The sequence below is a fragment of the Alexandromys fortis genome, unplaced genomic scaffold (genome assembly GCF_014885135.2).
Source record: "Alexandromys fortis isolate MF-2015 unplaced genomic scaffold, M_Fortis_MF-2015_v1.1 scaffold_356, whole genome shotgun sequence".
NCBI lineage: Eukaryota > Metazoa > Chordata > Mammalia > Rodentia > Cricetidae > Alexandromys > Alexandromys fortis.
This window is the reverse complement of record NW_026068235.1, coordinates 434,674-456,067: the sequence shown is the minus strand read 5'-3', so window position 1 is coordinate 456,067 and position 21,394 is coordinate 434,674. Positions and strand designations below refer to the sequence as shown.

General features: G+C 35.4%; 1 protein-coding gene across 3 annotated transcripts in view; it reads left to right on the top strand.

Moving 5' to 3' along the window:
- Cept1 (choline/ethanolamine phosphotransferase 1) overlaps positions 1 to 21,052 on the top strand; it is a 42,634-nt gene extending 21,582 nt beyond the window's left edge. For 2 of the 3 annotated variants that reach the window (XM_050130984.1, XM_050130982.1), the window contains exons 5-9: positions 4,204 to 4,288; positions 18,206 to 18,337; positions 18,751 to 18,909; positions 19,408 to 19,533; positions 20,279 to 21,052. In XM_050130984.1, coding sequence (XP_049986941.1) covers positions 4,204 to 4,288; positions 18,206 to 18,337; positions 18,751 to 18,909; positions 19,408 to 19,533; positions 20,279 to 20,398 — 622 coding nt within the window. In that variant the 3' untranslated portion in view covers positions 20,399 to 21,052. Of the gene's footprint in view, positions 1 to 4,203; positions 4,289 to 10,853; positions 10,939 to 18,205; positions 18,338 to 18,750; positions 18,910 to 19,407; positions 19,534 to 20,278 lie in introns of all 3 variants that reach the window. The other variant, XM_050130983.1, reaches the window with a different exon arrangement.
- Positions 21,053 to 21,394: the final 342 nt, after the last annotated feature.

Genomic DNA, 21,394 nt, shown 5'->3' with positions numbered 1-21,394 from the left:
CAAATAAGATGTTTTCCAAATAAATTTGTAGATGGACATAATGGTGCATGCCAGAACTTGGGTAGCTGAGGGAAGACGATTGGAAGATCAGAGCCCGCATGGGCCACATAGGAAGACTCTATCTCAAAAAATTAAGCAAAAAATAAAAAGACATTTTTGTTCTTCTTAGTCTCTTTCATGCTAATGTTTTTAGTTCCAATTTTAAGTTCATAATATCTTGAACAATTGTAAGCAAAACATTTTAGTTCATCAGAGATAGAGAGATGGCTCAATGGTTAAAAGTGTGTACTGTTTTTTCAGGGGACATATTTTAGTTCCCAGCACACCTACCTGGTGTTCATCTCTAAGGGATCTGACACCATCTGGCCTCTGAATCTAATAAATATTTTTTAAAGGATTTTAACTCATCTGTGACTAAATACTTTTTATTTAAAATATAGCATTGTGAGGAAAAAACGGCCTTTGAACACATATTTTCAAAGTGTGTGAGTACATACATCTTTTAGCCCTGTGCTGTGGTTACAGCTAATATCTGCCTTCCACAGAAAATGGTAGTGACTATACCATCTAGACAGACCCTTGTGTCATGGTCCTCTTAGACTAAGTCAGTGCTATTTACTCACACTCATCCAAGCCTAGCCTAGCCCTTTATATTTTTATTTGCCTTGATCTGAAGGATTGGGGAAGGAAATGAAGTCAGGGAGCTCAGTAGGAGAGTTTGGCTGGTGAGAGAGGAGATGTGTTGAGTTGCCGTAGAAGAAAGGACATACTAAGTCCCTGCAGATGGATGGGGTTAGCTGCTGCCAGATGCTACAGGAGTGTTGGAAGTGAATAGTTTTCTTTCTGTATCTTGAGACAAAGAAGTATTGTGTGCTGTGAAAAATATTGCATTCCTTTTCCATGTACCACAGCAGTTGTATTTTAGCTCATTTGTGATCATCTTTAAATGATGATAGTTTAGATTATATGAAAGTTCTTATTTCTAGTCTTAAGTCTTAGACTTCCTATATCTGGGTGTTTGTAGATTAATAACCCTACAGATGTGTGTATAGAATTAAATTTATTTATTTAATTCTATGGTTCTAACCATAAGGCCCTGGCTGCACTGGCTAGCCTGGAACTATAGGCTGCAACCGGGCTGGACTCAAAATACAGAGATTCACCTGTTTCACTTCCTGAGTACTGGGAGTAAAGGCGTGTGCTACCGTGCCACAAAAATCATTTTTAATGAAATATGCTTACAAATTTTGTGAGCTACCTTAATCTTTTAATAGAAATTGTATTTATGCAAAACATTGGCCTTAAAAAAAATCCCCCAAACTCTAAAGGCTGAACTCTTTGGGAATGTTTGTTTGTTTGAAATAGGGTCTTATTCTAGCCCAGGCTGTTCTAGAATGCAGTTAAATGAATTTAATGTTAAGTGATCTCTGACATCTCGTTACATATACAGTCTGAGAGTGTATTAATTTTATGGCATTATTTCCAGTGTACTTACAATTTGGTGGAATATTGACTTCCACAATACTTTTATTTCATTTTTCAGCCTGTACTATTAAGATTTTATATTTATTTTAACTACAAATGATACCATAAAAATTATTTCTATTAAATAAACTTACACCTTCCCCTCCATAGTTATATGAAAAATGTTAAACTATATATTCTACTTGTAGTCTGAAAACTCTGTTTTCTTGTTCAAGTAATAATTTCTTAAAAATAATTTATTGAAGACTTAAAAGACTTGTTGAAACTGGTAATGTGGCTAAATGGTAGTACACTTACCAGCTGTGTGCATGGACTAGGTTTGGTATCCAGTATTACTTAAAATATTTAAAGAACAGAGTAAGTAAATCTTTTTAAAGACTTCTTTATTTTTATGATTTTGTGTGTGTGTGTATGTATGTGTGTGTGCAAATGCCTATATGTGTGTTTGTACACCACTTTCATGCAGTGTCTACAGAAACCAGAAGAGGGTGTCAGATCCCTGGAACTGGGGTTAATTATAGAGGATTGTGAGCTGCCTTGGTGGGTACTAGAAACTGAATCTCAGTCTATTACAAAAGCAGCCAATGCTTTTAACCACAGAGCCACCTCTGTATTTAATATTTAATTTCTTAATGTTAATGTCTAATCCATTTTCTGATGAAGAATCAGGATGCTGTACACGGAGTACTTGTGTACTCTGTGTGTATATATATATTTTTTTTCAAGACTTTATCACATAAGTCACTAATGAGAGATCTTCCTTTTCGTTCTTGCCTAGCTGTGTGTTGGTGATGATTCGCTTGTGACAGAATCTCATCTTAGACTTAAACTGTTCTTGAACTCATATTTGTGCCTCAGGCTACAAATGCTGGATTTCTAGGCATGTACCAACGTTGAATAAGCCTGGGCTCATTCATTGGGAGCCTAGAGTTATAATTACTATTCTAAGATGAATATTTTTATTAGTGTAAAAATGAAATTATAGGTAGGGTTTCTTGATCATTGGGTAAATTTAAGAACATATTTCTATTGTCAGCATTCTTGGTTCCTAATTTAGATTAATTTTAATTGTCTTTAAAAGGATATGCTATACAATTATTTTCTTTGATTATTTATATTCCAAAACTGCACTGGATGTTAATTTAAAAAGTAACTAATTTATTGTGGTTGAGAATTATGATGTTTGTGTGGAATTTGGGAGAAAGGCGAAAGAAAGGAAGATTTAGAGATTAGCAGGCAGTACACAAGATGGCCAATTTGATTTGGTTTTTGAAACAGAGTACCCTCAAACTGGATAGCCGAAGGTGGCCTTGAACTTCTGGGTCTCCTGCCTATACCTGCTAGGTGTTTCCCACAGCCAGCTTGTTTATTTGATTTTTTTTTCTCCATCCACAGTAAAAGAGAAGACCATCTTCATTATATTATTCTTTCTTTTTTTTGAAATATTTATTTATTATGTATACAATATTCTCTCTGTGTGTATGTCTGCAGGCCAGAAGAGGGCACCAGACTTCATTACAGATGGTTGTGAGCCACCATGTGGTTGCTGGGAATTGACCTCAGGACCTTTGGAAGAGCAGGCAATGCTCTTAACCACTGAGCCATCTCTCCTTTCTTTTTCTTTTTCATTTCCACATGTACCTACCTAATAGGTACTTTTTGAGATAGAAGAAGTAGGAAAATTATTACAAGATTGTGACTTTCAAATAATGTTTATTTTTAAAATGGTGCTTGTAGAACGAAAGAAATATCTCCTGATCTTGCAGGGAAAAAACATGTTTTAAAAATTGGGTGCCAGTGTGGCAGGATATAATTCGGTTGGTATAGTGCTTGCCTAGCATACACAAAACCTTGGATTCTGTCTCCAACCTCATAAGCAGACCTGACAGGACATGGTTATAATCTGAGACTCTAGAGGTGGAGGTAGGAAGACCAGAAGTTTAAGGTCTCCCTTTGGGTAGAGATTTAGAGGCCAGCTGGGCTAGGAATCCTGATTTTCTTTCTTTTTTTTTTTTTTTTTTAAGTGTTTATCGTGGTGTCACAGGTCTAGAATTGCAACACTAGGGAAGCCAGAATAGGTGAACCAAGGCCAGGATCCAAAGATGCCTTGGTAGCTCCATGGTGGGTTGCTTAGTAACATGCACAAGGTCCTTGGTTTGATCCCAAAACTGGAGATAATACGTGATCCTGTGGAAAAAAGAGTAACTCATATCACAAAATTTATTTAAATCACTTTGTATCTCATTAAATAATGTACTAGATTGAAATTAAATGCATTTGTTAGCTGTCTTGCTCAACTCAGAAATAAAAATGAAACTTGCAGATAATTGGGGGCCAGGAATGTAGTTGTCTATAAGAAGGTCTGCTGGTTTTTATTACTGGAGGGACTTGTGACTTAGTGAAATTACATAACAAATAACATTTGCCACTCTTCAGTAATTGATTATATTTTTAGTACTAATATTTCTAAGTGTCTACTTACAAGTCATTTTAGTGTGTTATATTTTAACTTCTTAAACTACTAATGTGATTTGAATAAGAAATATTTTTATATGCACAAGGATAGCTTAATAGCACATGAATTGTGTCATTTTGTGTGGCTTCTTTATAAAGGTAATGCTTTCTTTGAAATCTAGTTTTTGCTACCTGTTTTAATAGGGATCATGAGAAAAATATCTGAGTAAAGTTATTTTGAAATGTTTGTTTTCTTATGCATAGATTCGATGTTACAGAGTCCCAGATCATAATTATATTATTCCAGCTTCTCTCAGGAACCCTGGGGCCTTGGTTCTGGAACTTGACGGTAACTGCTAGAATATTCATGCAGTCTAATGAACAATGGCGTGAATTCAATAAAGACAGCACCTTTGTCATGCACAGAATGTTTGAAGAAATGAAAATTCAAATGTTTCTGGTGATATTTTAGAGATAAATGTTACTAGAAAATGAATTATTTTAAAATATAATAGGGCAATAAAAATCTACCCTTTACATATATATACATATATAAAACAAAACTTTTCAAAAGCAGTATCTCTGGTTTGATGCTGGTGACAATTCTGTCTCCCATTTACCTGTAGTACTTAATATTGTTTACAATCCATGTGATATTTTTAAAGCACCTTTCCACCATTATTTTTGTCTTTTTCTTTCATGCACATGAAAGAAATATATTTATATAAATATTATTAATGATTTATATACACACATTTAAAAATAAAAAACAAGCAGAGTTTTGTTTTTCAAATAAGTTGAAAAAAACTCCATATAGGAAACATTCTGCTTATTTTCGTAATTTCTTATGCATGTCCTTTAACTATTCTTTCTAGTTCTGCTCGGATTAGCAATAATCTTAGTGTTAACAAAAACAAAAGAAACAGTAATTTCACAAATTTACGCTAGAAGCTAGTCTCATCTAGTCCCATTTCTGTTTCTTTCTAATGTTTTCTTCTCCTTTTTGTGCTTTTGAGACTACCCTTAGCTCTCTTGTTTCTATAGCTGTCCTTTGAATGCCTTCCCTTTTTACCCTTTTTTCTCCAGTAGATGTATTTCCCTGATGAAGTGCTAACTGTTAATATACGGGTTTTCCTTCTCGTGTTAGAATTATACTTTTGACCCTCTGACTTTTAGGAAATGTTTCCCTAGTCAGGTAATCTTTCAACCATAATAGGGAAGCTTATTTACAAGCAGGAGTAGCTTACTCTTGTCTTATTTTACCATTTAAGAAATGTGGGGAAGTATTTGTCCGTATGAAAACTTGACAAATCATTCTGACTATGCAAGCCTGCATTCTCTTCCACCTTAGCAGAGAACTCTCTGAAGGGCACATTACAGCATTCTAAACTCAGATCGCAGTGACAGAATAATAGTGCTGGAGACAAAAGAACTTTGGGGCGTGGAGAATACTGAGAAATTCACTAGTAGGTTCCATAGCCATTTTCATTGGACCTCACTCTGCCCTTCTTCATTCTTCTCTGTCACAAGGCCTCTCATTGCTCACTGTAATTGTCTGGATATGTTGTTTGTGATAGCTCATTGTTTGTTATTAGGGGCTAACCACATTTTTACCTGTAATATCAATGAAAGTAACAGTCAGAATGAAGGCAGTGTTATTTACTTTCATAATGTTTGTTTATAAAAATCAAAATAAGAGATATTTTGGTCCAGGAGGTAACTTGGTGGTTGAGTGTTTGCCTAGCATATCCGAAGCTATGACTTTGATCCCTAGCATCAACGAAAGGAATTTTTTTTTAAAGTACCCTAAATTTATGGAGCCCTTTGTGCTGTGCTAAAATATTTTTGGAGACTGATACATTTGAATGTGACAAAAAAGTTTTATTTTCAAAATGTGCTGTTGTCTCCAGATATGTATTTTTGGTTTCATTGGGTATGAATGTTCAGAGATTTTCTTTTGTTCCTTGTATTTATTGCTTTGTCTTATATGATCATTCTTTCAATGATCACTAATTTTAACTGAAATTAAACCATCAGATCTATGAAATTTTATTCAAAGTTGGAGGAAAAATGCTTTAGAAAAAGTTGTTTTTACTAATTTGTTTCTAAATGAATTTATTAGCCTTTAAATTTCCTCTATTGTCTATTCCAGTCTAGCAGTTTTTGGTAAAATTGTATTACAATACAGAAACTTCACCCTGAAATGATAATAAAAAGTGAAAACTTAAGACAAATTATTATCTCAGCTGATAGATTAAAAATTAAAGAATTTTGCGATTGCATTAAGAACAACACTCCCCTTACTTGTTCAAGGTTTTGCTTATTTTCCTTGTAACTTTGGAAAAGTCACTTAACACTTCGGAGTTTCCTCAAATATAAAATGGTAATACTGTTTCTACCTCTTAGTGTAGCTGTAAGGATAGGAAGTATTAAAAACGCATACTGCATATAGTGAATCTTCTTTATCTTCATATTTTAAAGCCTTAACAACTTCCAGATTATACAGATTTCTTCTAGAACTGACTGATAGAGAAGCAAAGCAAGACAGTAATTTTTTTAACTGTATACTGACTTGATGCTAAAATGGGCGAAAAAGACCCTGAGTTTTTCTGTTTGAAAAGTTGCCATTTAAATCTGTATCTACCCCCTAGTTCCTCTGCTTCAGAGGACTTTGCTATATTTGTCTTTATTTAAAGTTCTCAGTGGGATTTCTCTTTTTAATTTTCTCAGAAAATCTGAGGATCTGTACTCATGTGGTAGTTAATACTATTTTATAATAATTCAACTTATTTAAAAAATAAACAGATTTGTTTTTTCTCTGTATGTAGTATTTGAATTAAAAATACTTGGAGATATTGTTGAGCTATATTGTTAACATTAGTTAGTATTAATCATGAAGGGTAGAAAGTAAAATGTCTTGGCTGATCTTCATCACAGTCTTCTAACACTGTACCTCACCCATAACATTTGACATCCCTGTCCATTTACAAACACATCTGTAGTTAGTAATAATCCTAATCATTGAATATGATTCCCAAGTCCTTCAAATTGATGATTTTTAAAGGAAATACTTGGTTTTTATTTTCATTTTTAAACATAAGTTCAGGAGTCAGAATATAAACTAGGGAATTTTGTTTGTTTTGCTTTTCTATTCCGAATTTATCTTTACTTCATATGCTATGTTAACCATGCTAATAGTAAGCCCAAGTTACAAAACATTTACTATTTATAATAGAAATAGTTAACTTACAAATTAGCTGCAAGTGTTACTTTTATGTGCTTATGACACATGTAAAAGAAAAGACTAGATTATCTCCTCATCTTAGAGGGGAAACCATATTAAGTTCTGGCAACAGATGATGAGTGTGGTTGTCAGCTCTCATGAATCCCTTTGTATTTTTGATTACAAACTGAGTTAGAACTCAAACCAAGAGCACCCATGCATTTACTATCTTTCTGAAAGATGAGATAAAAATGAAACTTAGAAAATAGTCAGAGGCTAATGTGTAATTTAGTGGTGGAGAGCTTGCCTCCCCTGTATTAGACCCTGGGTTTATTCCCAGCTCTGTAGTAAGAGAAGTCAGAAAATTTCCTCATAGTTAGCAAACTTACATAGCTTGGGGTTATTTCACACTTTTCTTACTTTTAAAGGCCATTTTCTATCTCTGGAAGTGTTCTAAGCTGCCAACCTGTAATGTTGGAAGGCTCATGAGATTTTCAAGTCAGCTAAAGAATTCATTGTTCCCTTGTTCAGGGGGTTAAAATGACTCACATTTGTTTAAGGACATTTTATTTTCTTTATATCAGGGTCTGACTTTGTACCCCAGGCTTGAACTGTAGTTCTCATGCTTAGCCTTACCAAGTACTGGAATAACAGGCCAGTGCCACCATGCCTCGTTTATTTTCCTTGTGTCTCCGTATCTATACCTGTCGAATAGTGCTTGCGGAAACGATTTGCTGAGGCTGGAGAGCTGGCTTGGCAGTTCAGAGCACTGGCTGTTCTTCCATATGATCCTGGTTCAATTCCCAGCACCCACATTGCAGCTCATAGTTGTCTGTAATTCCAGTTTCAGGGGATCTGGCACACCTGGTGCACAAAAATGTGTGCAGGCAAAACACCCATACATAAAATGTAAAGTAATGACAGAATTTTAAAAATTGATTTTGGTCTACAGGCTTAGTGTGTACTTTGACCCTTATTTTGACCTTGGAACTGCCACCTTACAGTCACCCTATCCAGAGACTAGGAAACCTTAGACTCTACAATCTATAGCTCCTCTCCCCATCCTCCTTTTGTGATAGCCATCTGAACAGTATTTGTCTCTGGCTTGTAGTAGTTTAGATATGCTCTGACAAGAGATTACATTTCATGTTGTTCAAAGTCCCTGGGAAAATTTTTGTCCTTTCACAATGTATTAAAATTAAGTAGAAAAGGTAAATTATTTTAAATCAATACCAATAAAGTATTAATTATAATAAGATTTTAATAAAGATCTCAAAACACCTTCCAAGGGTAAAGAAAATTATTTTCTCCCTCTAGAGCTTTAGACTGTAGAAAACTAATGTTACAGGAAAGAAATATATATATATCTAAATCTTTGTTTTGGGTGCTCTTATGCTACAGAGTTCTCCCTCCCCCAGGGATTTTTGTTCTCGTGGGATGATTATTGTCCTTTTGAAGATAGTCATTGAATTGGGGAACATTCATTCTAAAAATAATGAAATAAATTGAGCTGAAGAGGTGGCTAAGTAGTTAAGAGTGCTTGCTACTCAGTCATACTTACGAGTTTGGATCTCAGCACCCATGTGCCAAGTCATACATCAGAAAAAGACCTATGATTCCGTATCTAACAGAATCTGACGTCCTCTCTGACCTCGGAGCAATGTTAGGCAGTTCTCATGAAGGGAGTTTAGACATTTGTTCTAAATCCTATAAACAAATAGGGAAAAGAACACTTTATTCCCTGCCAACTGGTAAGTTTTCCTTGACTCTGTCTCCCACATACAGAGTCAATATCTGAATAGTTAGAAAATCTTCCAAAACTTTTCCTAGAAACCTTACCTTAAGCCTATAGAGATCTTTTTTGTTTCCTTTTCTCTCTTAAACTCATCCATAGTTCAAAGATTAATTGTGTGAGGTTTCTCCATTTTAATTTTGTAATTCTATACTTCTGGCCCTTCCCCTTCCAAAAGGCTACTTCATATTTCCAGCAAAATGTTGTAAGATGTCTACCCTCCACCCAAGACAGAGTCGATCATCTTTGACACACCTACCTGCTTAGTCTCCTGAGTCTGCTACTGAGTGTAAATACCACTCTTCAGGTCAGCTCTACAGAGTCTTTTTAGCTACTTCAGTGCAGTTTTTTTTTCAGTAAATGTGTATATTAAAATGATTACATTACTGCTTGCAGCTAAATATGCATTTATTTAAAACATTAATGCAGCAAATAAAGATCAGTAGTTTTTATTTTGAAGAGACTGGTTTCAAGCCAATACTTCTGAGTGTTAGAGCTTATATATCCTAAGCTCATGTGGATTGCCTGCTTAAGAATCAATTGTAGAAGTGGGGATCTGTTCTGTAGAAACTAAACCTCCTTCCTGTTGATGATTGGCTTTTCTTAGGTTTTTATATTTATAGTTATCCACCTTGTTGGAAAAACTAACATCATAAAAAGTATAGAGTGAAAAAGCTTGTCCTTACTTCCCAGCTGCCTAGCAGTCCCCACATTGTCTTCCCCAAATAGATGGTAGTTTCCTTTGTTTCCAATGTATGCGTCCAGAAGTGTATTGCACAATTGCTGGTAAAAATAAAAGGGAAGTATTATTTGTCTTATTCTTTCCAAAAAATATAGCCTATACACATCCTTCAACTTAATACTTTCCCATTTCAACACTTAGGTCGCTGCTGTGCCAGTTCAGAAATGCTGCTAACTGTTCCGTTATGTGGAACTTATTTAACCACTAATTCATTAAGGGGTTTAAAAAATTCCTGTCATTACTAATTCTGTAATGAATAACCCTGTTTTTTTTTTTAAAAAAAAAAAAAAAAAGCAAAGAAAAACAAAACAAAAAACAGTGTTCCTGTAGAAGAAAATCTTTCCATTAGAGTGTTTGGCTTCCATGACCCAAGGATGTCAGTCTCAAGCGTATGTGAAATGCTAGGCTGCAGAAGGAAAGGAACCCACACAGGCGTTGCTCCTCAATCTTTTTGCCCATGTTCTTCCCCCCCCCCCACCCCACTCCGACTTTCAGGCTCTGACTTCTGCATCCCCCCTCACCACCCTTTGCACTGTTTGTCTCTTCTCGACCATAAGGTCATTTTCAGTAATCTCTAAACTCATGCTCAGCTGCTTTCAATTATCTCTCCATAGTGTGAGGGTCGTCACCCTGGTGAGAATGAGAACCTGTGTAAGAATTGGTTCATTTTCTTCTCACACCTGTAGCATAGCAGGCATCTATCTAAATGAATATATCTAAGGGGCAATACACTCATTTTTGTCAAGGTCTCAGTGATTTATTTTTTCTCTCTTAAAGTTAACCATTTCAGTTGCTACTGCAGAGCTTACTTCAAGATTTCATAATACATATACAATGTAATTCTCTGCTTGATACTCAAATTTTAATACACACATACACTTTTTCATTTTGGTGAGAAAGGCTAAGCTATAGAAAATTTGCTTTGGAGAAGGGGGTTTTTATTGCTCTGAAATTTGTAAAATTGAATTTAAAAGGCTCTGGGTTTTATGTGATTTTGTTCATAACAAACTTTTGATACCTCCTTTCCCCCCTTTGCTCCATATTTGAAATTTTTCTTCCATTGTGCATGATAGAGGAATGCTGCTTTGCTTGCAAGAAATTAACTTGGAATTGTGTTTTGAGTAATTCTGCTTTTTTGGCTTTTTGTACCTAATCAGAATTGATGTGACAGAAGTGCAAATCTTCATAATAATCATGCATTTGCTGGCAGTGATTGGAGGACCACCTTTTTGGCAATCTATGGTAATTTTGTTCACATCATGTATCCTATGTAATGCATGTTATCTTATGCCTGTGTTTCTAATAAGGGACAATCAAGTTAAAGGGTAATGTTTAAAGTATTTTTACTTGTTTCTGAGCGTGAAAGTTACAGCAGACAAAAGCAAGTTTCTTGTTAGAGCATGAAAATTGTATTCTTTGGAGTTCTGTGTACATTAGTGTGCTTTGAAGGCCACTGAAAATCTGAGTCCTTATTGTTAACCCATTTTACATTCAAGGGAACAACAGGTAACGTGACAAGTAAGTCAACTGTGACACAGTTAAACTACTTTCCCCGTTTCTGTAGTGTGTGACTTTACTAGGTCTTCTGTCATATGCTTGATGCTGAATAACAAATTTAGGATTTGAGGTTGTAAATTAACTCCAGCACAGAAAGAGAAACAATATAAATACTGCTGAATTTTGTCAGTCTATGAGATTATTTTCAACACTGTGACTTTTTCTTCCTGCCCTGAAATATACTATAAACCCCAATCCCCGCCCCCCCATGATCCTCTTGAGAGAATATATTCTAACTTCTGTCTGTTAGGTAACTATCCAGTTTACTTTGCACTGGCACGCATTGCACAAGCAGGTTAATAAGTGCAAGCACTGCCTGCCCGATAAGAAGCTTTCGGTGAAAGGTGGCGCTCCTTGTGTGATTGTTTCCTGTTCTGTTTGGGGCTTAGTTTTGCTCTGCTTTGTTTTATTTTGGGAGGTGGGATCAGGCTGCCTTGTGCCTTAGTCCCCCCTTGGCATAAAAGGGAGCCCTGTTACTTTACAGTTTGTTCCAGTATTGTTCAGATTGGGCAGGGAAGTTAGTGCTCTCTAGTTACCTGTTAGCTGCTGGTACTGCTATCCCTTCAGTAGTTATTTGATGTGATTGTATTAAAAAAATTAGTAAGCCAAAGGACTATAATTCCTAAAAGTCAGACTAATTTCAAAATACAAGAAATTGGCTGACTCAGACGTTCCCTTACTTCATTCCCTTCCTAATGGTAAATTAGGTACTTCCCTGGCAAAACTAATTCCTTGTGCTCAGGGGATGGACTTACAAAGATAGAAGAGATAAGGGAATGAAAATAATTTGCAGTCAGCCAGGAAAATTCTGAATCAAGTCTTTGAGTGCACAATGCCATTTGTGTGCCGTTGATGTCACTGTGGACACCTTTTGTTTTTGTGACTGAAGTATAGAGATCATTTTATTACCTTTGCCCTTTAATAGATGAACTGGTTTTGTTCAGGTTTTTTAAAAAAGTTTAGCCTTGAAAGGAAGGAAAATAGATTTGTTTTCCTAAAACTACATCATAAAACCTAAATTCTGCTCAACTTTCACTTAGACTATAGATTATTAATTTTATAGACTTTGTGGTTTATGTAAAACTTCTCTCCAAAATACTGTCTTAAATATCTTAAACATATATAAAATGCCTAAGGTTTTTTAAAAAGTATTTTAATATCTGTAAAATGAGATATGACTTGGTGCTTTGAAAATAATTTAAACATCTGGTTTGTAGAACCTATCTTTAAATATGGCATTATATCAAACATACTTTAAATATTTGTATTTGTGCTATATCCATGTTTTATTTCTTAGGGGTACCTGGTAGTAAGTTGATTCAGATATATTTTTACCTTTCTCAATAGAATTTGTAGAAGTTATATAACTAACTTTTTAAAAGGTTAACTAATCCTAGCACTTGGGAGGTAGAGACAGAGCAGGAGTTGAAAGTCGTCCTCAGCTAGACAGTGAACCTTCTTAGCCTAGGCTGCTTAGCACAGCCTTACAACAGCAACAAAAGGTCAAATGTTGACTTTGTCCTTACTTGTAACTAAGATAATATAGTCATGTTTTTATTGTGGATGAAGGTGGCTTTTTCCTTATTCTTTTCATATTACCACCTGTTTTATTTAAGGCACGTTCTTACTATTTCTGTAGCCCAGGCTATAGTTCTTACTATTTCTATAGCCCTTGTCTCCATCTACCAAAGTCTGGAATTAGATCAGCTACTCCCATGCATGACTTTATCAAGACATTTCCTAAACTATTTGTGAAACTGACTTAGTATATTTTGAAATTCAACTCCTAGGCCGAGCAGTCTCAGAATGTCTTGAGAAAACAGATGTCCTGCCTTTGACCTATTGTGTTTTGTGATATTTTGTGATGTTTGCATCACTAAACTAAAAGGAAGGACCTGCCTTCTTGTAACAGTCCGAGACTTAGTGAAATTATTTGTGCTGTTTGATCTCAGACTGCTATGCAGGTTACTATCCCTTATCCTAAAAGACTGGGATCAGAAGTGTTTCAAATTGCAGGTCATTTTGGGTTTCGGAATATTTGTCAGAATATAATTGTTCCTAATCTGAAATCAGAAATGCTCCAAAATCTGAATTTGGGTCAGAAATGTCCACTTCAATTTGTTTAGTACTAAATGTGTATTTGTGTGTATATGGATGTGTGTGTATATGTATATATGTATATGTATATATAGTTGCATTGTATTTGACTCAGAAACTAACATTTGGTGAACCCATCATTTATATCAAAATGGAGAAAAGATTTTTTATTTACGGCTCACATAGGGAATTTTAAAAAACCTCAGGCTATAAAATCGCTGGTATTTTCCAAATTCTTGTTAAATTATAAATTTTTAACATGACTTAAGCAATCACATTTATAGTAAAAGAAAACAGACATAAATATTATAAATGTCTTCATAGGTTTGATTCTCTTTTGCAGAGGTGAGTGACTGACAGCTACTGCATTTGGATTTCTCATTCTTTGCCACCTTTTTTTTTTCCAAAGAGATGAGTTTTACTAAAGATTATAATTGATATTATTGCTAATTCCTGGGGTTTTGTTTTGATGTGAAAGTGTTGGGTTTCTTTTGTTGTTCTTGTTGTTTGGTTGTTGGTGGTGTGGGGTTTTTTGTTTGCTTTTTTTATTTTGTTTTGTTTTTTACTCTTTACTCTTTTGGGGGACTGCCACCTAGCTCCCAAATAAATCACACATGGAAATTTATTCTTTATAATGAATGTCCAGCCTTAGTTTGACTTGTGTCTAGCCAGCTTTTCTTAACTTAAATTTTCCCATCTACTTTTTGCCTCTGGACTTTTGGCTTTTACGTTTCTCTCTTTCTGTATATCTGTATATCTTTTATTCTGTGTCTGACTGTGTGATTGGGTGACTGGTCCCTTTTTTTTTCTCACTCCTCAATCCTTCTCTCCCAAGATTTCTCCTATTTATTCTCTGCCTGGCAGTCTTGCCTAGCCTATCTTTTGCCTTGTTATTGGCCATTCAGCTCTTTATTAGACCAATCAGGTGTTTTAGACAGGCAAAGTAACACAGCTTTACAGAGTTAAACAAATGCAACGTAAAAGAATGCAACACATATTTGCATCATTAAACAAATGTTCCGCAGCATAAACAAATGTAATGCATCTTTCACTAATATTCTACAACAGGAAAGGAATACTTTTAGTTGCAAAAGTTAATACATTTCAAGAAACAAGAAATACATTTTTGTGTATGTTTCTTCCTAAAATGTATTGCCTTTGGGACTCTCTTAGAAGCAGTGGGTGTATGAATGTGAATATGTGAATAAATTAATCACTGTTCACTTGTGATTATTTACATTTGATTCTCTTTTTTGTTTTGTTTTGTTTTTCCCCAAACAATGTTTCTCTGTGTAACAGAGCCTAGGCTCACTTTGCTTACTAGGCTGGCCTCTACCTCACAGAAATCCTCCAGCCTCTGCTTCCCAAATGCTGGGATGAAAGGCATGTGCCACCATGCTTGACCTACATTTGATTCTTTTAAGTGCTGTCTTTGATTAAATAGTTCTTAAATCTTTTAGAATTCAACAGCAGCTAGATAAATAGTACTACAACAAAATTGTTTGGGATTATTTGGAGGACTGACTATATCATCATGTTTTATCATCTGTTTTTCTTGAACTAAAAGGCTTTTTTCCAGTGCTGGGGATTAAGTTCTTTAGGTTTGCTAGACAAGCACTTACCACTGAGCTGCATCCCCAACCATTGAACTGGAACACTTAAAAAAAAAATGTCCTTATACTTAAATAATTTGGATACAGTGATTTTCCTTAAAGTCTTATTGGATGCTATAATTATGTTAACATTTTTAGTATTTTCATGGAATTTACTTAAAATAATTTACATGAATCTGGAGAAATAGCTTAATTAAAACCATGTGCTGGTCTTGTAGAGGACCCAAATTCAGTTCCCAGCACCCACAGCAGGTGGCTGATAACCCCCCTATAATTCCAACCTTAGTGGATCTGACACCCTCTTCTGCCCCTCACAGGCACTGAATTCACATGTACAAATACACATGTACATGTTGTTAAAGAAAATAAATAGAAGTCTTTACTATGATTTACAAATATTTCGATGCTCTTTGCAATAAAATATCTAATCTTAAAATTTTATTTTTATTTCCACAAAACCTACTAAATTACTAGGTATCTTCAAAATCTAACAAAACCTATAGATTGTGTCTGATAGAGGTGCTGAGAATTTAAAACTTTTCTCATTCTACCCTTTTAAAAATCAGTTGTAATGCATTGGTATTACTTGCGTGTATACACTTCCTGTCACAAAGCCAGGTCTTTCCCCCTGACCATGGAAAAGACATTAGAACTTTGTGGAATTCTTAATCCACCCAAGTTTGGAAGATTACTGAAATGGTAAGGCAAGCCTGAGACAGTTGTTTTCAGACAGCACCTTAGCTAATTCTGTAGAGTAAACAAGGCCTGAGTAGCAATAATGATGAGTGAGATTATAGTACGAAAAAGGATTCGACAAAACAAATGTGCACACCTTCCTTGATTCTGAGTTTGCGGTAAAAGTCGTAAAAATGCAGTGTTTTTTTATAAGTAGTTCATTGGTGCCAATTTGCAGGGGATCACCTGTGAGAATTCCTTGTACTTGGCCTCACATTATCCTGGCTCACTGCCTTTTACATTATAAAGTGGAAGGAAAATAGTTCTGCATTGTCTCAAAAAACAGGAATTTGGTACACACAGGGAAAGGGACAAAATCTGAATCTTCATTCAGAAATACATACTGATCACCTATGGTAGTCAGGGCCCCAAAGAGAATACAGAATTAATTCAGGAGTGAGAGAGATGGCTCGGACAGTAAGGACCCTTGCCACTAAAGCCTGATGACCTAGTTCAAATATTGGGATCCATATGATAGAAGGAAAACAGCTTCAACAAACTATCCTTTGATTTCTACCTGACCACTGCCTAACCTCAATAAATATTCATAATTTCAAAATTCAATTCAAATTAAACCTACATTTGAACTTACATTTTGATGTTATAGCTAACATGTCAGAATTGATGAGCGCCCTGGAATGTTTAGGATACTTCAGAGTTGCTGGCTTACTTTGTGTCCAGGCTTTGTATTAATTTAGTATTTGTGTTTATTCTTTCTTCCAAAGGGCAAAGGTTTCATGATATTAAAGCAGTTTTCCCAAATTGTAAATACAAGTAGTGATGCTTGATCAGGTTAGTTGTAACACGAGTGACTATGGTGTAGTTGTCTCATTCGGGGTACTGATACCCTGGTTATAATATGGGTACTCCCTGTAATGGTGCAATACTCTAATCAGGCAAGTGTCATATTTCTGCCTTTGCCATAAACACTATTGTCTCTGTAGAGGGGATTGTAGGGGGAATGACAGGAGACTGGGAATTGGAAAGGAACAGAGTGCCAGCCAGGTGCATCAGATTTTGGTAGTAAATCTGAAAAACCACAGCAGTTAAAAGTCTCATTGTTATTTATTATCTCCTCTCTTAAAATAAATCTTAAACTTGGGCTGTAGGGTAGGACATTAGGTAAGGAAGAAGACAATTTGGGGTCTTGTACAAATTTCTGAACATTAAGTGGAAATATTTCATTTAGAAGATTAAATCCTGCTTAGTGTGACTGAGATTCAAATAGTTGCTTCCACTTTCTTTGTAGAGCTGCAGTTTTGCAAGAGGTAGGAGAGTTGTGTAAACAAAGTGAGTTCTTGAGAGTTTTGAAAAAATGGAACATTCAGAAGTTTTGGATTTGTTTTGCCAATTTTTTTGAGTTTATATTACAAAGAGAAGTGTCTTATATCCATTTGACTTTAAAATATAAGCACATAAGTCTTGAATACTATAAATTGCCCTGTTTTAAATGTTTTTATTGTAAGAACTCATTACCTATAAAAAGCCGTGGGCTTTTATGCCCTTGTTCCTATAATTACTTCAATATAGCCTTAGCCTTACTAATCTTACCTTTGGGCAAATTTTGAAACCAGAAAAGAAAAAAAGAATGGATATAAAAAAGAAGAAACTCTTTGGGGACCTCAAACATTTAGTATGTCTCCCATTTTAAATGATGGATCTTATTCTTGCAAGATTAAATGTATGTTATCAATCCACTCATCTCAACCCTTCATCTTACTTTAGGTAAATCATATTTTTAGGGTACAGTCATATAGCAATACATTATTTACTGAAAAGTAAGCTTTGTATATTACATTGGGGTATGGTTGTAGAGCTGCACCAGTTTAGATGTCTTTGACCTTTTTTTAAAGTGTAAATGCCACTTTAATTGCCCTCAGCTTTCACAGTTCTCAGTTTGGAATTCTTATACATAGAACTTTTCTCTGTACTATGCTGATTTCAGAAAGAATTTGCAGATATCTTCATTACTTTTGCTATATATTGTTTAGCAACTAGGAAGCACTACATATTTAGAGGTAGATTTTAGAAAGTAAACAAAGAAATAGAAAGGCACCCCTTTATATTTAAAAAACAAAAACCTTAAATGCATTCACAGAACTTTAATGAGCTATGATGCAAATTAAAAACACTGTATTTTCTTTTTTTTTTAAATGATTCCTGTTGAGCTCTTTAAGATTTATTTTATGTATGGGTGCCCTATCCGCATGTGTGCCTGTGCGCCAGAAGAGGGCGTCAGATGGCTGTGAGCCACCATACTGGTGCTGGGGATTGAACTCGGGACCTCTGAGCCATCTTTCCATCTCATATACTGTATGTTCATGTCAGAAGTGAGTTTCATCTTTTGAGACTTGTTATATTGTTTATAATTCAAGGATAAGGAAATTTCCATTTCATTAGTATTAGCTATAAGGAGTGGAGAGTTTTTAAGGGTATGAATAACTGTAATATTTTCTTATTTGAATGTGTATATATTTTTAATTTCCCTTTCTCTCTACCCATTAAAGATTCCAGTGCTGAATATTCAAATGAAAATTTTTCCTGCACTTTGTACTGTGGCAGGGACCATATTTTCCTGTACAAATTACTTCCGTGTAATCTTCACAGGTGGTGTTGGCAAAAATGGATCAACCATAGCAGTGAGTATACTTTGAGATTTTCAGAGAGTTGCAAACTAAGACTTGTTCTATTACTTTGGTTTTTATTTAAATGACAAAGAATCATTTGTCAACTTGGAACTTCTTTTAAGCCTTTGAAATAAATATTTACACATACTTCTGTATCCTGATAAGCGTTCATGTATCTGGGCACAGCACCCATGGTTTTGGAAAGTATGACATGCTGTATAAAAAGAAGTGACACCCACCAAGCACAGTGTTGTTTGAGCTTTACCACACCTCATGCAGCGGCTTCTCACTAGTCCTGAGTCCAGCTTATTGTGGTTGTTAGCGGGCAGATACCGGGAGGTTCTGGGAAGGTTGGGTTAAAGTGTTTGTGGTAGGTCCATGAAGCATCTGACAGCATTAAATGTTTGTAACTCCGCTCTGTACAGGGAACAAGTGTCCTTTCTCCTTTTCTCCATATTGGATCGGTGATCACCTTAGCTGTTATGATCTACAAGAAGTCAGCAGTTCAGCTGTTTGAAAAGCACCCATGTCTTTATATACTGACATTTGGTTTTGTGTCAGCTAAAATCACTAATAAGCTTGTGGTAAGCACCTCAGTTTTTACTGTTTTAATGTTCATCTTATTTTGGTTTTGTGGGCCTGTATTTCATTTTGTGGCTTCCTGAGTAGTTTTGAGAGTTTGCAGTATAAATCACTTTGCAGTATAATCAACAGAATAGCTGTGTTCACTCTCCTGACTACATTTTGAGTTTGCCTGACATTCTTTCAAGTTCTATATCCTTTCACTATCTTGTCCACTTTTTAATTTGGTCAACCGGTTTGTGTGCATTCTTCAGTGTCATCCTGGACACACATGGAGACTCTTTTGCCTTTTGTACAAGTGTTTTCCTCCAGCATAGTTGGCGTGGCTATTCCCTTTCTCATACAATTTTAATGTTGTTGGAACTTTTTTTTGTAGTTTTACAAGCTCAACATTCTTGAATATCATTCTTGAAACTTTATCTTTGAGCACTATACTGATTTACTGTGTTGCTGACAATTCCGAAATGTAAGTGCCTATTTCATTGATTTTGTTTTCCCAGGTTGCACACATGACGAAAAGTGAAATGCATCTGCACGACACAGCCTTCATAGGTCCAGCACTGTTGTTTCTGGACCAGTATTTTAACAGCTTCATTGATGAATATATTGTACTTTGGATTGCCCTGGTAGGTATTATATGGTCTTATTTTGTGGCTTGGAGCTACTTGTTTTCTTGTTTGAGTGAGCCAGTCCTTTGTAATGTGTTAAGAGTTCTTTATGACTTCAATGTTAGCCTGCATGTTTGTTAGGCTTACTATTCCTGCCTATGTTAAGACTCAACAATTCCAAATTTCTGATTGTTTGTATACCAGAAGTTTAGACTATATTCAGGCATAGCGACTCGTTTATAAATTGTTTGTGCCTGCTTTCGTTCTATACTGGCAGAGTTGAGCAATTGTAAGAGAGAATACAACTCAGAAAATGTGAAATAATTTTGTTGAGTATATAGCTTAGTGGTCAAGTTCTTGCCTAGCATGCATGAAGCCTTGTATTTGCCCCCCAGCACCATATTTAAAAAGTCAGGCATGTGGCATTGCCTGTGAGCCCAGCACTTGGGAACTGGAAGCCAGAGGATTGGAAGTTGAAGATCTTCCTTAGCTACATACTTAGTTTGAGGCTAGCCTAGGCTGTGGGAGCTTCTGTCTCAAAAAATAAATAATACAAAGTTTAACATATTTACTATCTCTCTAAGGAAAGATTTGTTAATCCTTAGTTATAAAGGACACCAAGAGGCAACTATTACTCAACTGTATGAATTTGAAGGTGAATTTGGAGAGAAGAGAGTCAGAAGCCACCCTTCCCTCCTCTCAGAAAGTTAGGGAGTTCTGTGCACATGTTGAGAGTCTAATCAAATATCTCTTCTCTTTTTAGGTCTTCTCTTTCTTTGATTTGATTCGTTACTGTGTCAGTGTTTGCAATCAGATTGCATCTCACCTGCATATACATGTCTTCAGAATTAAAGCCTCTGCAGCGCACACTAATCATCACTAACGATGTGACTGGGGTTCTGTTAAACTCATGTTTTCTGCAGGAAAGAATCCGAACATGTTAAGGAGAATGGGGGTGGATAAGAAGAACAAATGTAATTTATAATAATCAATGTTATATAACTTTCATTCTTTGTCACTGGTAACACTCCCTAACTGTCCTGTTAAGAATGGGAATGTCAGGTCCCATCCTGTAAAGTCAACATGTTGTCAGACAGGGTTTGGCTCTGGAAAGCATGCAGGAAAATGCCGTGTGCTCTGATTTTCCTGACTTCAGACTATCAGACGGAGGAGCATATTCCCAGTGGTGGTGATTCTAATGTAAAATTTTTACAGGCCATACGATGGTTGCTTTATAATTTTAACAAATCGTCATCTTTTAGTAACATCTTGTTTATTGTCTTCTCAGACTTTCTTTTATAAGGAACTCGGCTTGTGACATTTACAACCTACTAGCTTGTGAGGTGAGAGCAGTCATAAAGACCTTAAATTTGGATGGCAAGGGTTCCTGTCTGTATATTGTGGAGGAAGTGATTTTATTATTGATCAAGAAATGGTGTTTCTCACGGGCTTGGGAAATCTTGGCTAGCATGCATATAATGTGGTAACTTTGTCAATCCATTTTATTTTTTTAAATAAATATATGATCTCAGAGACAGCCTGTTTTCTCATTTTTATTCAGAAGAAAGGTAAACTAAATATTAAATGTCATTTTTTTTAATTGAGACAAATTTTATTTTTGTTCTTAACAATTAAGGAAATATGGTCGGCTGTGTTGTCATGATGTGCTTTTGACCATTCTATTGTAGAAACTGTTAAATCTTTTATAAAGGAAACATATTTTGTTCATTTTCTCTCCTGTAGGTTCTTTATATTGCAGTCATTACTCCTGCGTTTCAGTCATTGCCCAGAAATGTGGTGGTGGTGGTTGACTTTGCCTTTTCCTTTTTGGTATTTAGATTACTGTTTGAATGTTCTATGTGAATCACATTTGTTTTTG